General features: G+C 32.4%; 1 protein-coding gene across 1 annotated transcript; it reads right to left on the bottom strand.

The window, feature by feature from the left end:
* Positions 1-36: 36 nt before the first annotated feature.
* Positions 37-14884, bottom strand: LOC143059834 (fibrinogen-like protein 1). Its single transcript, XM_076233405.1, has 7 exons — positions 14469-14884; positions 13472-13562; positions 12218-12400; positions 11405-11529; positions 9500-9596; positions 3974-4138; positions 37-1243 (listed from the first exon to the last, which is right to left on the bottom strand). The coding sequence occupies exons 1-7, from the start codon at positions 14823-14825 to the stop codon at positions 978-980; spliced, it is 1284 nt and encodes a 427-aa protein (XP_076089520.1). The 5' UTR covers positions 14826-14884; the 3' UTR covers positions 37-977.
* Between the last annotated feature and the right edge of the window lie 219 nt (positions 14885-15103).

Below are 15103 nucleotides of genomic sequence, written 5' to 3'. Positions count from 1 at the left end.
TAGATGTCTATAACCATGATGCTATTTTTATGTGAGTACCTAGTACATGTAGACCATACGAATTTCTAGTTATGTCTATTTATGTTGGAGACACCTTATTTTGCACAAACCATAAAGTGACACAATTTTCATCGGTCGAATCATAATGAAACTGCTCATATATCGTTTTGAATTCCTTTATTTATGAAATATTGATTTAATTAATGAAATATGTTCAAAACTCATAAAACGATTGATCGTAAGTACAGTGAATTGTATTGACTTATGACCAATCTCAGTCGTATTTTTTTAATGTGAAACCGACTAAAAGAGACTCGAGGGTACATAATTTTCAGCAAGATTTTAAACTTTTTTTTTCATTACAAATTTGATTTATTACACTATTAGTTGTCACTTTATGTTATGGTTAAAAAAATTAACAAAAAAACATCGACTCGTTTTGGACCCAGATGACTTTTAGAATGTTTTATCATTAAAAAAACTTCAAATTGTTTCCCTTTGGTGCAAAAATGCCATTTTTTGCATTTAAATTGAAATATCTTTTTTTTTTAACTCAACAGCGACCTATAATTTTTTACTTAAAAAAGCTGTACTTAAACTAAACAGTTATAAAATTTAAGGGATTTCTGTAGTTTAGTTCTTTTTTGTTTTGTTTGGTATTACCTCTTTTTCTCCCATTAGTTCAACAGAAAAAAGTACCTAAACGAAAATGCATGCTTCTTTCGAAGGCAGATTGTGAGTTTAAAAGAACAGTGACCCATTTTTTAAATTTTTTTTCGATTAAGTATATGATTAAGATCCTTTATAGAAAAAAATAACAGCGAAATCTTATATTAAAAAAAAGGATTTATACCCTCGAGCCACTTAATAAATCTTCTTAACGGTTTGCGTATTATTCTGAAAATATGTGCATTGCCCACTTCCAGAAAACGTACTTTTGTTGTTGAATGTATAAATTTGAACTCATAAAACGTCTCTTAATGTCGTTTAATCAAAAGTTTAGTTGACTGCAGCGAATATTGAAATCCTTTCCATGTCGACCATGTGATCCCGATGCCATAAGTGGAGTAATAGCCTCCTAAATATTCTCCATTCAAATTAGCCCTATAACATGAGTTGTACCACCATGCTCCCTTAAACTTAGATGCACAGTTGAATATTATATGTCTGTCATTATCTCTATCGATGGTGGTAAACATCATGCCGTTATGGTTTTGGTTGCCAGGATACATTAGGCTATCTCCTATAAAGAAGAAACAATTACTAGAATTAACATGTGAAGGGCTTAAAAGAGGGACGAAATATATCAGAGCGACAGTCAAACTCATAGATCGAAAACAAAGTGACAACGCCAATGCTAAAAATAAAAAGACAAACAGATAAATAATAGTACAGAAGACACAACATAGAACACTGTAGATTAAGCAACATGAACCCCATCGAAAACTGGGGGTGATCTCAGGTTCTCTGGAAGGGTAAGCCGATCCTGCTCCACATGTGGCACCAGTCGTGTGGTGTATCACGGTGAAGGAGAAACATGAAGAATGTTACGACATTAGTGCAGTTATTCGCTTTTGAAATTCCAAAAGTTGATAAGACTATAACGATCATTACGAGATTTTTGTTCCTTCTGGTACAAGTTATATTTTCTGAATAAAATTAAGAATAAAGATTGGGAACATGTCATAGAGACAACAAGACGTTCAATGTGCAGACAACATCTGAAGGCCTCCAATTGGTCTTCAACGCAGCAAGAACATATCTTACCCGATGCTGGTCCTCCGCTACTCCCTAGATACAGTTGTGCTCTAGTTTAGTAAAATTGGACGTCACATTAAACTCCGAAACATATAAATGAAGTAAAATTTAATAAAAAAATAATAATACAAAAATAACAAAGGCAAGAAGTTTCTTACCTGAAACAGGCGCAAAAAAAAGCAGCAGGGTTAAACATGTTTTGTAAGATCTTAACCCTTCACGTGGTCTAGCTATCACTTTTGCTTGACGATTTAAAAAAAAATGCTAATTAAAGAAAAGAAATTCCAAAATATCCTTATTTTTTAAAGATTATTTATCCCAAATGAGTTTTATATAAAGGTGCTAGTAGAAAGTTGGAATCATTGTTTATTTACCTTGGAATTCGGTATTTTTGTTTTGTTTTTTCAACTTTATCTCTCTGAAAGTCTTTTTTGTTTATATACATGTACAAAAACATGACTTCTTAAAAATGCACCACTTTCATTTAACAATATGATTATTAAACGGAAGCACAAGTACACAACATGAATTTGCCGTTTTTAAATGTAATACGTTCTGGGTAATATTTTCAAAAACGTACACCAAAAATCGTCGATTGGCTGACAACGTCAAACACAATTAAAAGTCAACCAATAACGCGATGTAGTTTTCATTTTAGGGTACGGATAATGAGTTTACTTATGGTCAGTTAGACTTTGAAACAGTGAATTAATATCATACATTAAAACAATTGCTTGAAGTTACCTAAAGTTAGCTCTAAATATTTGATTTGCTAAAATAAAGTTAAATAACAAAAGTACCAAGCTCCGAGGAAAATTCAAAAAGGGAAGTCCGCAATCAAAAGACAAAATCAAAAGCTTTTCACCCTAGCTTTACGGTCCACTAAACATAGAAAATGAAAGTGCGAGTAGGGCATCTGTGTACTATGGACACATTCTTGTTTGTTTAATAATTGTCCCACCGCTAGTTGCAATGATAACATAGCATTAATGAGGTCTGTAATAGGGATATCTTGCAAGTTAACGGTAACTTTTGGCGAATGACGATAAAAATTAACAGTTTCTTCAAAACGATATAAAAATCGATTGATTTTGACGAATTACGTTATTTTGTTCTCAAAAATTACGGTAACGATAATTATATTAGACATCTGAGGAATAACGACATGGATATTTTGACGAATTACGGTAAAATTATAACCAGTTTGACGCTAACGGTAACCGAAAATGAGAGTTTGACCGACTGACGATAAAGGGCATACCTAATCTCATCAATGCGTATAAGTATCATTCCAGAAAAGATTAGGTGGAAATTCTCACCTGCTTTTCCGCTATATCCTTCGACATTCAAAATATAATTATTGACAGCATCTCCGCATATGAAATAACCTCAAAATTGCCCGGGGCAAAAAAGAGTTTATTGGTTATTATGCTCCGATTCTAAATGACGTCACGTCACGTGACGTCATTGCATCCTTAACGACAACTGATAACACTTTAGAGATAAAATGTTTAAGATTTTACCTGTTATTTTTCATTTTAATTGTTATAATTGAACTTGGTTTCTCTCTTCTAAAGAACTTAAATATGTGATAAAAAGATTATAACATGTCTTTTCCGTATTGGCACTGCTAAAGCCTCGGGCCGTTATCGGAGTCTCGAGATGATACCAGGGCCAATATGGAAAATGTCATGTTATTATCTATACCTACTACCGTCATTAATGCGTATTAGTATCATTACAGAAAAGATTAGGTGGACATTCTCACCTGCATTTCCGCTATATCCTTCGACATTCAAAATATAATTATTGACAGCATCTCCGCTTATGTAATAACCTAAAAATTGCCCGGGCTAAAAAAGATTTTATTTGTTATTATGCCCCAATTCCAAATAACATCACGTGACGTCATTAAATCCTTCACGACAATTAATAACACTTTTGAGATGTAATGTTTAAAATTTTAACTTTTATGTTTCTTTTTAATTGTTATAATTGTACGTTTTTTCTCTCTTTTCTAAAGAACTTAAATATGTGATAAAAAGATTATAACATGTCTTTTCCATATTGGACATGCTTAAGCCTCGGGCCGGTATGAGGGTCTCGGGATGATACCAGGGCCAATATGGAAAATTGCATGTTATTATCTATACTTAATACTCTCATTAATGCGTATTAGTATCATTCCAGACAATGATTAGGTGGAAATTCTCACCTGCATCTCCGCTATAACCTTCAATATTCAAAATGTAATTGCTGACAGCATCTCCGATACTAAATTTGCTGTACTCTGCGTATCGTGAATTCCCATCAAAATCATCAAGGTGAACGTAAAGCTTGTATCTTGCAGTAGATGTAAGGAGATGGATAAACTTATTTCCTGTTCAAAAGTAAAAACTCAATTATTCCAATCCTAAAAGATATAAATTTGAAATAATGCTATGAGAATGCAAGGTTGCACAATATGAATATTCCCGGCTACTTTTTCATCATAGCGGAATCGCCTCGAGATAAGATGTTATGACGGCTTAATCACTATTTTTCTAGGCAATTGCATGTGTTTCATGACATACAAGATATATTCCAAACCTAGCTTTTGAAACCAAAAGATTTTTGTTAAAGTTAGGAAAATAGCAGTGAAGCTTAATGATAAGGATTTTGCTACTCGGTTTCAAATGAACAAGCTTTTTAAACAACTGTCACAGTTACATGTATAAAAAGAATGTTTACAGATAAAGGAACTTATTGCAGAAAACAATAACTGTTTAAGAAAGATTACTTTTCAGTTTCAAAATAACAAGCTTTCCCTAGCACTAGTATATATTTATAGGGAATAAATAAAGGATTTAAAAGAGCACAAGATAAGTCAATGTGCTAGTTTTCGAGATATTAGCCATTGCAAATTTAGCGGGATAATGTTCTCTCTTGACTTTTCATAGCAACACATTGACGAGTTTAAGTTCTTAAAAGCTATTAAAAAATAACAAAGATTTTATAAGACTTTTAAAAGATGAATTATAACATGTATAATTAAACATGTAAACAATTTATAGAAAGAAAAATGAAGGCCAATGGGCAAAAAGTTTTAAGGCATTAATTCTTTATAGAATGGCACTTGTGTTTTAATTCATAAAATTATTGTTTTATTCAATGTATATATTATGATGATTATATTATATGTATTGCAAGTGGTGAGACTCTAATAAAATATTGAATCTGAATCTTCAAATGGATAAAACATGAGGTTTTCGAAAATCAGACAAAAAGTCCAAAATATGACAGGCGAACATCCTTAAGTACTTGTTTTCGAGATATAAGCCATTAAGAAATTGCCGGCAAGTGATTTTCTTCAAATTTTTCATACAGCTAAAATTTTTACCTTTTTACCTTAAAAAACGAGAGAAAAACTATAACGGAATGTGTGTATATTTAATTCAAGCATACTAGCGCATTGGTAAAAGAAAGCTTAATTTAACAAAGACAAAATTTAACTAGAGGCTCTAAAGAGCCTGTGTCGCTCACCTTGGTCTATGTGAATATTAAACAATGGACACAGATGGATTCATGACAAAATTGTGTTTTGGTGATGGTGATGTGTTTGTAGATCTTACTTTACTAAACATTCTTGCTGCTTACAATTATCTCTATCTATAACAGTACTTTCTGTGGAAAATGTTATTGAAAATCTTCAAATTTTAAGAAAATTGTTAAAAATTGACTATGAAGGGCAATAACTCCTTAGGGGGTCAATTGATTATTTTGGTCATACTGACTTATTTTTAGTTCTTACTTTGCTGTACAGTATTGCTGTTTACAGTTTATCTCTATCTATAATAATATTCAAGATAATAACAAAAAAACAGCAAAATTTCCTCAAAATTACCAATTCAGGGGCAGCAACCTAACAACCGATTATCCGATTCATCTGAAAATTCCAGGGCAGACAGATCGTGACCTGATCAAAAATTTTACTTCCTGTCAGATTTGCTCTTAATGCTGTGGTTTTTGAGTTATAAGCCAAAAACTGCATTTTACCACAATGTTCTATTTTTAGCCATGGCGGCCATCTTGGTTTGTTGGACGAGTTACCGGACACATTTTTTTAACTAAATACCCCAATGATAATTATGGCTAAGTTTGGTTAAATTTGGCCCCGTAGTTTCAGAGGAGAAGATTTTTCTAAAAGATTACTAAGATTTACGAAAAATGGTTAAAAATTGACTATAAAGGGCAATAACTCCTAAAGTGGTCAACTGACCATTTTGGTCTTGACTTATTTGTAGATCTTACTTTGCTGAACATTATTGCTGTTTACAGTTTATCTCTAACTATAATAATATTCAAGATAATAACCAAAAACAGCAAAATTTCCTTAAAATTACCATTTCAGGGCAGCAACCCAACAACGGAATGTCCAATTCATCTGAAAATTTCAGGGCAGATAGATATTGACCTGATGTACAATTTTACCCTCATGTCAGATTTGCTCTAATTGCTTTGGTTTTTGAGTTATAAGCCAAAAACTGCATTTTACCCCTATGTTCTATTTTTAGCCATGGCGGCCATCTTTGTTGGTTGGGCGGGTCACCGGACACATTTTTTTAACTAGATACCCAAATGATGATTATGGCCAAGTTTGGTTAAATTTGGCCCAGTAGTTTCAGAGGAGAAGATTTTTCTAAAAGATTACTAAGATTTACGAAAAATGGTTAAAAATTGACTATAAAGGGCAATAACTCCTAAAGTGGTCAACTGACCATTTTGGTCTTGTTGACTTATTTGTAGATCTTACTTTGCTGAACATTATTGCTGTTTACAGTTTATCTCTATCTATAATAATATTCAAGATAATAACCAAAAACAGCAAAATTTCCTTAAAATTACCATTTCAGGGGCAGCAACCCAACAACGGAATGTCCGATTGATCTGAAAATTTCAGGGCAGATAGATCTTGACCTGAAGAACAATATTACCCCATGTCAGATTGCTCTAAATGCTTTGGTTTCAGAGTTATAAGCCAAAATCTTCATTTTACCCCTATGTTCTATTTTTAGCCATGGCGGCCATCTTGGTTGGTTGGCCGGGTCACCAAACACATTTTTTAAACTAGATACCCTAATGATGATTGTGGTCAAGTTTGGTTAAATTTGGCCCAGTAGTTTCAGAGGAGAAGATTTTTGTAAAAGTTAACGACGCCGGACGATGACAGACGACGGACGACGGACGACGGACGCCAAGTGATGAGAAAAGCTCACTCGGCCCTTTGGGCCAGGTGAGCTAAAAACGAAATGAAGCTTTCTCCATCAATTTCTATGTTGAAATTCCATAAACCAATTTGAGTATTTTAACGAAGTTTGTCTACAGATGAAAGGCAGACGGACAATGACGTACCATATTCGTCCTTTATTCGATTTTTTTTGAAAATATGGAAAAAGAAACTAGAGGCTCTAAAGAGCCTGTGTCGCTCACCTTGGTCTATGTGAATATTAAAGGAAGCAGATGGATTCATGACAAAATTGTGTTTTGGTGATGGTGATGTGTTTGTACATCTTACTTTACTGAACATTCTTGCTGCTTAAAATTATCTCTATCTATAATGAACTTGGCCCATTAGTTTCAGTTGAAAATGTTAGTAAAAATTTACAAATTTTATGAAAATTGTTAAAAATTGACTATAAAGAACAATAACTCCTAAGGGGGTCAATTGACCATTTCGGTCATGTTGACTTATTTGTAAATCTTACTTTGGTGAACATTATTGCTGTTTACAGTTTATCTCTATCTATAATAATATTCAAGATAATAACCAAAAAGAGCAAAATTTCCTTAAAATTACTAATTCAGGGCCAGCAACCCAACAACGGGTTGTCCGATTCATCTAAAAATTTCAGAGCAGATAAATGTTGACCTGATTAACAATTTTACCCCATGTGAGATTTGCTCTAAATGCTTTGGGTTTTGAGTTATAAGCCAAAAACTGCATTTTACACCATGTTCTATTTTTAGCCATGGCGGCCATCTTGGTTAGATGGCCGGGTCACCGGACACATTTTTCAAACTACTAACCCAAAAGATCATTGTGGCCAAGTTTGGATTAATTTGGCCCAGTAGTTTCAGAGGAGAAGATTTTTGTAAAATATTACTAAGATTTATGAAAAATGGTTAAAAATTGACTATAAAGGGCAATAACTCCTAAAGGGGTCAATTGACCATTTCAGTCATGTTGACTTATTTGTAAATCTTACTTTGCTGAACATTATTGCTGTTTATAGTTTATCTCTATCTATAATAATATTCAAGATAATAACAAAAAAACAGCAAAATTTCTTCAAAATTACCAATTCAGGGGCAGCAACCCAACAACGGGTTGTCCGATTCATCTAAAAATTTCAGAGCAGATAAATTTTGACCTGATAAACAATTTTTTCACATGTCAGATTTGCTCTAAATGCTTTGGGTTTTGAGTTATAAGCCAAAAACTGCATTTTACACCATGTTCTATTTTTAGCCATGGCGGCCATCTTGGTTGGATGGCCGGGTCACTGGACACATTTTTCAAACTACTAACCCAAAAGATCATTGTGGCCAAGTTTGGATTATTTTGGCCCAGTAGTTTCAGAGGAGAAGATTTTTGTAAAATATTACTAAGATTTACGAAAAATGGTTAAAAATTGACTATTAAGGGCAATAACTCCTAAAGGGGTCAACTGACCATTTCAGTCATGTTGACTTATTTGTAAATCTTACTTTGCTGAACATTATTGCTGTTTATAGTTTATCTCTATCTATAATAATATTCAAGATAATAACCAAAAACAGCAAAATTTCCTTAAAATTACTAATTCAGGGGCAGCAACCCAACAACGGGTTATCCGATTCATCTGAAAATTTCAGGGCAGATAGATCTTCACCTGTTTAACAATTCTACCCCTGTCAGATTTGCTCTAAATGCTTTGGTTTTTGAGTTATAAGCCAAAAACTGCATTTTACCCCTATGTTCTATTTTTAGCCATGGCGGCCATCTTGGATGGTTGGCCGGGTCACCGGACACATTTTTTAAACTACTAACCCAAAAGATCATTGTGGCCAAGTTTGGATTAATTTGGCCCAGTAGTTTCAGAGGAGAAGATTTTTGTAAAATATTACTAAGATTTATGAAAAATGGTTAAAAATTGACTATAAAGGGCAATAACTCCTAAAGGGGTCAATTGACCATTTCGGTCATGTTGACTTATTTGTAAGTCTTACTTTGGTGAACATTATTGCTGTTTATAGTTTATCTCTATCTATAATAATATTCAAGATAATAACCAAAAAGAGCAAAATTTCCTTAAAATTACTAATTCAGGGGCAGCAACCCAACAACGGGTTATCCGATTCATCTGAAAATTTCAGGGCAGATAGATCTTCACCTGTTTAACAATTCTACCCCGTCAGATTTGCTCTAAATGCTTTGGTTTTTGAGTTATAAGCCAAAAACTGCATTTTACCCCTATGTTCTATTTTTAGCCATGGCGGCCATCTTGAATGGTTGGCCGGATCACCAGACACATTTTTTAAACTAGATACCCCAATGATGATTGTTGCCAAGTTTGGTTTAATTTGGCCCAGTAGTTTCAGAGGAGAAGATTTTTGTAAAAGTTAACGACGACGACGGACGACGGACGACGGACGCCGGACGTCAAGTGATGAGAAAAGCTCACTTGGCCTTTTAGGCCAGGTGAGCTAAAAAAGGAAATACCTAGCCAAAATTCTGATTTCAAATTTCCGAATCCATCCTCGTAATCGGACCATCCTCTGAAAAAATTGACAGTGCCGTTTATTCTCCTTTGGAAAACCTATAAGCAAAAATAAAACAAACCCAAGCAATTAATTACATGTATCAATGACTTTTTTCAATTCTTCAATGCGTATATTGAGTATTGTCTATTTAATTTAAAACTGATTTTTTAACAAATCAAAACAGATAACTCGAAAGTAAATGAATGATCGGACTTTCGGACTTTCGGATGATCGGAGAAAGATAACTCGAGGATTAGCGGAAATAATCCGTGTGAAACTTTAGATTCATAACGAAGTGGTAGGTAAAGGTGGATAACTTAAAACAAAAGAAACTTTTGTTATCGAATTGATAATTACAGGACACTATATACCTCTGCGATGATTCTATAATATTTTGGGATGAATAAATTATGCATTATGTATTATGCATTATGTAAACTTCTTGTGTTGTAAATGATATTAAGGTGTGTGATTATATTTTTGAGTTATAATCATAAATATCGATCCTATGGGGAAAGCGAAATGTTATAGTGTCATTTCAATTGTACTACTGTTATTGAAAAAAATATTGTAGAAGAATATTTGAAAATCCTTATATTTCAAGTGCACGCTCGCTGCGTTATGCTGAATCTACAAACTTGTGTGTTTTAATGTCAATCTTGAAAGTGAGAACACTATACAACACAAAAACTGTCTTTTGATGAGGTAAACATGCGGTTTTAAAGAGTCGAAAAACTTATATTCACTAAATCCGATGATTAAAACACATATTTATCGAAACAAAACTGATTGTTTTAGATTTTGTTCTGAGAGATAACAATGATATTGGTATCAAACATTTACCTAATAATAATAATAATAATTAAAAACCAATTGTTCAGAGAACAATTGAAGGTCTTTCCACCAGTTAATATTTATTTTGATATTAAAATATTAAAAATCAGTCTTAAATGTCAGTTCATATGGCTTTATGATGTATAGATATGAATTTAAAGCAAAGGTCAAAATCTAGAACGTCAAATTAACCTATGACCTTGACCTCAATTTCAAGGTCACAAACTGAGGATCTCAAATCAAAAGACCCTAGGTCTCTTATATGTATGGTTAATAAGTTATATCACTTTACACCTAATTTTAGATATGATAGGGCAAAAACTCCCGTTCATTGTCGACGCACCCTTTCAACTAAAATTATTAAGTTACGACATGTCACAACTAACAATTTAGTCAAAATAATTTGTCGATATCTTATACGGTTTCTGGAAATGAGTGGAAATAAGCCTAATTCAAAAATTAGAATATGACCTTGACCTTTGACCTTGACCTAATTTTCATTTGTTTGAACCAAGGACCTCAAATCAAAAGATCCTGGTCTCTATCACTTATGGTGTTCCAGTTTAAAATACATTTCAAAATTTCAAATACAAAAGGGGAAATAACTCCCATATGGAGCGTTGATATTGCTTCGGTGAAAATTGAACAAATCATGCGAAGGATATAACGAGCAATTTTATAAAATAAATTTGTCGTAATCTTTTACGGTTGCGAAGGAGTCGTGGACACAAGGAAAACAGTGTTTGGGGAGATAACTCCTACAAAGAAAAGTATTCGGTTACGCAGGGTAAATTTCAAAAGCGCATAAACTGTTCGATATCATATACCAAATATCTAAGCAACATATTGCGAAACAAATATTTATCGCAAGAACAAAATTAGGCGGAAAAAATAATCAGAAGAAAAACAATAGGTCTTTCCACAGAAAAGTGGAAAGACCTAATAATAATAATAATAATAATAATAATAATAATTATGATAATGATAATAATGATAGCATGTTATATTGTTACACCTTTACTTTACTTACCGTCCATCCAAATCCTGCTGTTTCCATGTCGCAGTAAACATCGAATTTTGTATCTTTTGGATAAATTGTGTAAATTCCTGATATACTTCCTTGTGGAAAGTCGCTACAATCACGTGGAACAAATTCTGTAAAACATATATTCATTTCTGTTTATCTTTGTTGATTTCATAAATGATTTATTTTTATTTTGAAAAGCAAGAAAATTATACTAAACTGCTTTTTGTCATGGGGTTTTGATAGATAACGTTATAAATCTGGTTTTTGAAAAAGCATTTTGTAATTACCAGACTGAGTAAATTAGTTACAACATGTGCTAGACATTTGTTTATCTGGTTTTTAACAAATTAGAAAAAAAGCAGTGGAAAAAAGTAAAACCACGAAAATACTGAACTCCGAGGAAAATCAAAACGGAAATTCTCTAATCTAATATTATAGTTAAATAATAATACACATCAAACGAATGGATAACAACGTTCATACTCCTGTCCTGGTACAGGCATTTTCTCATGTAGGACATGGTGGATTATAGCCAGCTAAACCTCTCACTTACAAGTATCACAGTCGCATCAAATATCATTAAATTGAAAACGATGTGTGAACTAAACAAACAGACATAAAAGGTAAAAATGTCACATATACAGCAATCAACATTGTTTTGTGATCTTTTAAAATATCTAAAATAAACCCAGCTATTTTAATAAGAAACACAATATGGCATTAATTTGCCATAGTAAAATAACACAATGAAGAGATGTACAAGTACAGAGGCGATTATGTAAAGAAGAGATATACAAAGACATATAGACAACTTACCGTTATCAGAACATGTGAACATCTTATTCCATTTCCCCTTCTCATTACATACTATGAAGGGACGTCCTTTCATGTAATATCCTGCATTACATTTAAATTGATTTCCAGCTTTCAGATTTCTATATAAGCCAAACGTTTCAATACAAACAGAGTTATCTGTTATCGGGACAGGATCTTTACAATCTGAAAATAGACATAAACATTTTGGAGTATTATATAATGTTCAAATACCGTATAGCAGATTATTTTCGCGGCTGTAAGATTGTGCGATATAGGGGCAACAAAGTATACAAAATATTTTGGCGGTTTTTTTTGGAGGATACTGAAGTAGTTGCAGTTGCATGCCATCTTATTTATTAATTATTTGTTGATACAGTTAATCAATACAATATCGGTACGTAGTTATTTGTCAAAGGTAAATAAAACTTCATGCAAATGTTATTGTTTATAGTTATGAAATTGACCGGACCTTGGATGTACAAATTAGATTATAAAATTATTATAAAATTATTATAAATGACTTATAATTTGACACTTATTCATATGAACAAAATAACTGACAGTGTATCTGACACTCTTATATTATTATTTATTTTATAATATTTTATAACGTAACCAATAAACTAATTAACACTTGACAGTGAATAATGTGTAAATTATCGCAAACCATTATTTATTTGTGGAACAAAAATAAAATAGATAGTTTATCAAACGCTTTAGCTAGAAAAAAGTATTGAACGTGTGCATAATTTTTTTGCGGTGTTTATAATAGCGATTTACCATGACCCGACAAAATAAGCAAAAATAAACACCCAGCATAAATAACTCGCTATACGGTACATCTGTTTAAAATTTAGTCATCAGTATCCAAATATTTCTTTCGAATCAACGCGCATACATTTTTTTTTAGGTCAGATGTATAGATCAGTGTTATGCAAAATGGATATCCTTTAAAGCAGGATCTGCTCACACTTCTGGAGCACATGAGATCACCCCAGTGTTTGGTGAGGTTCGTGTTGCTGAGTCTTTATTTTTATATGCTTGTGTTGTATACTATTATTTGTCTGTTTGTCTTTTTCATTTTTAACAATGGCGTTGTTAGATTATTTCCGATCTATGAGTTTAACTGTCCTTCTGGTTTTATTCGCCTCTCCTTTAGATCAATATTCGAACTAAAACTTTCAAGGAAAATGGAGATCGAAATTCGTATAAACAATAGACGTGGACTAATATGTTGTGGCTATTTGCACTTACAAGCAGGTGTACAATTATTTCCACCAGTTCTTAGTTTTGAACATTTTTCTCCGGCAGAACAAGTATGGTCTGCACAGGATCCGGCTAGAGACTACAAAAATAAACAAATGTACAGATACAATAGTTATAAAAAGAGTTAAATTTAACATAGCAAATTTGATTTTTTTCTGAAGATTGTATGAAGGTCTTAGGCTAGTCATACGTGTATTTATATAAATTACAGTTATTTTTCTATTCATTTTGCAAGTTATGTAATTATTATTTAATAATCTAATCTCCTTTCCCTCTACGTAACTAAATCTTTATAGGTTGACGGATTATCAACAATGAACATTCGAAGTATTTATTTTATATCAAGAATGCTTAATTTTATTCTTCAACCCTATTCTAACCGATACAGTGCCAAACTGATTGTGTTTGTATTTTTATGTGTATATTGATATGATATTGATAAATTATTCATATAAACTACAATAATGTTTTATCTTATATTATCTAATTTTGGAATATTAATCAATGCGTTTAGAAAACTATGAATCATGCCTGCTACATTTACATCAATTTTTCCATAAATCCATGTTAATATTTGAAAATTTAAAGAATTTGCGACAGGTTTAGGACACCTTAACTAAGATCACCCGAAGACAGCTTTGAGTCGAGGTGTTCTAGGATAGTCATATGAAGATAACAAGACATTTCCTAAGATATATAACTATGACGGATCTTAGGATAGCTTCGTGAAACTGGACCCTAGGACTATTTGTTTTGTTTAGGGATATATGTATTATTCAAGCAATTTTGATTGTTTTCTCGTTCAAAAATTGAGTTTTGAATTAAGTAATGGATACAGCTAACATAAATAGCTTGCTAATTGTATAGAGATGACAACGAATTATCATTCGAATAAGTTCCTATTTGTTATATCTTCGCATAATTGATCAATCAAAAAGGATATACAATATCAAATCATTGCCAATTAAATAAAAACTTAAATCACCTTAGACCATGATGATCGTTTAGTATAGATACTCCCTGCTTCGGTCTGCAGATTTTCCCCAGCAGTAGGTAGACCAAGTACATCACATGTTTTCCAATTCTTTCTATAATTTATAGCGACGCACAAGGCTGTCAAAAAACATTCCTTAACACATTCTATCAAACTAAGTTGCTGTAATCGACGGAGTATATTAGATAGCTGACTTCTGTCATACTGTATATGGCTAATACCATCTATATTGTTGGGATAGCGGCATTCGATGTCATCTTGTTCACAAAATTCTTCCAATAAACATCTATATTGATGGTACAAAGTTACGAAAATTATGAAAGTCAAACCTTTTATAAAAACTTCCATCACATGTTTAATGACAGTCAAATCATCTGTGGATGTGTTTTCCGAAAATGAGTAAACATTAGTATGAATAGTAAATAGCATGTGAAATTTACAAATGCTTGCTTGGAAACGTTTGTTAACTATCCACACCATTTAACTGTTTGTTTATCGTCGAGCACAACCACTTGATTATACATAATTGATAGGAGAATATTTCATGGATTTGTTCTAATATGCAAGATACATTAGTTCGCTTTTGTCAGAAGCAAAATCAAATAAATGTAACTGGTTCCGCCACT

Source organism: Mytilus galloprovincialis, chromosome 14 (genome assembly GCF_965363235.1).
Source record: "Mytilus galloprovincialis chromosome 14, xbMytGall1.hap1.1, whole genome shotgun sequence".
NCBI lineage: Eukaryota > Metazoa > Mollusca > Bivalvia > Mytilida > Mytilidae > Mytilus > Mytilus galloprovincialis.
The sequence above is the reverse complement of the archived record's forward strand: the minus strand, read 5'-3'. Positions and strand labels throughout refer to the sequence as shown.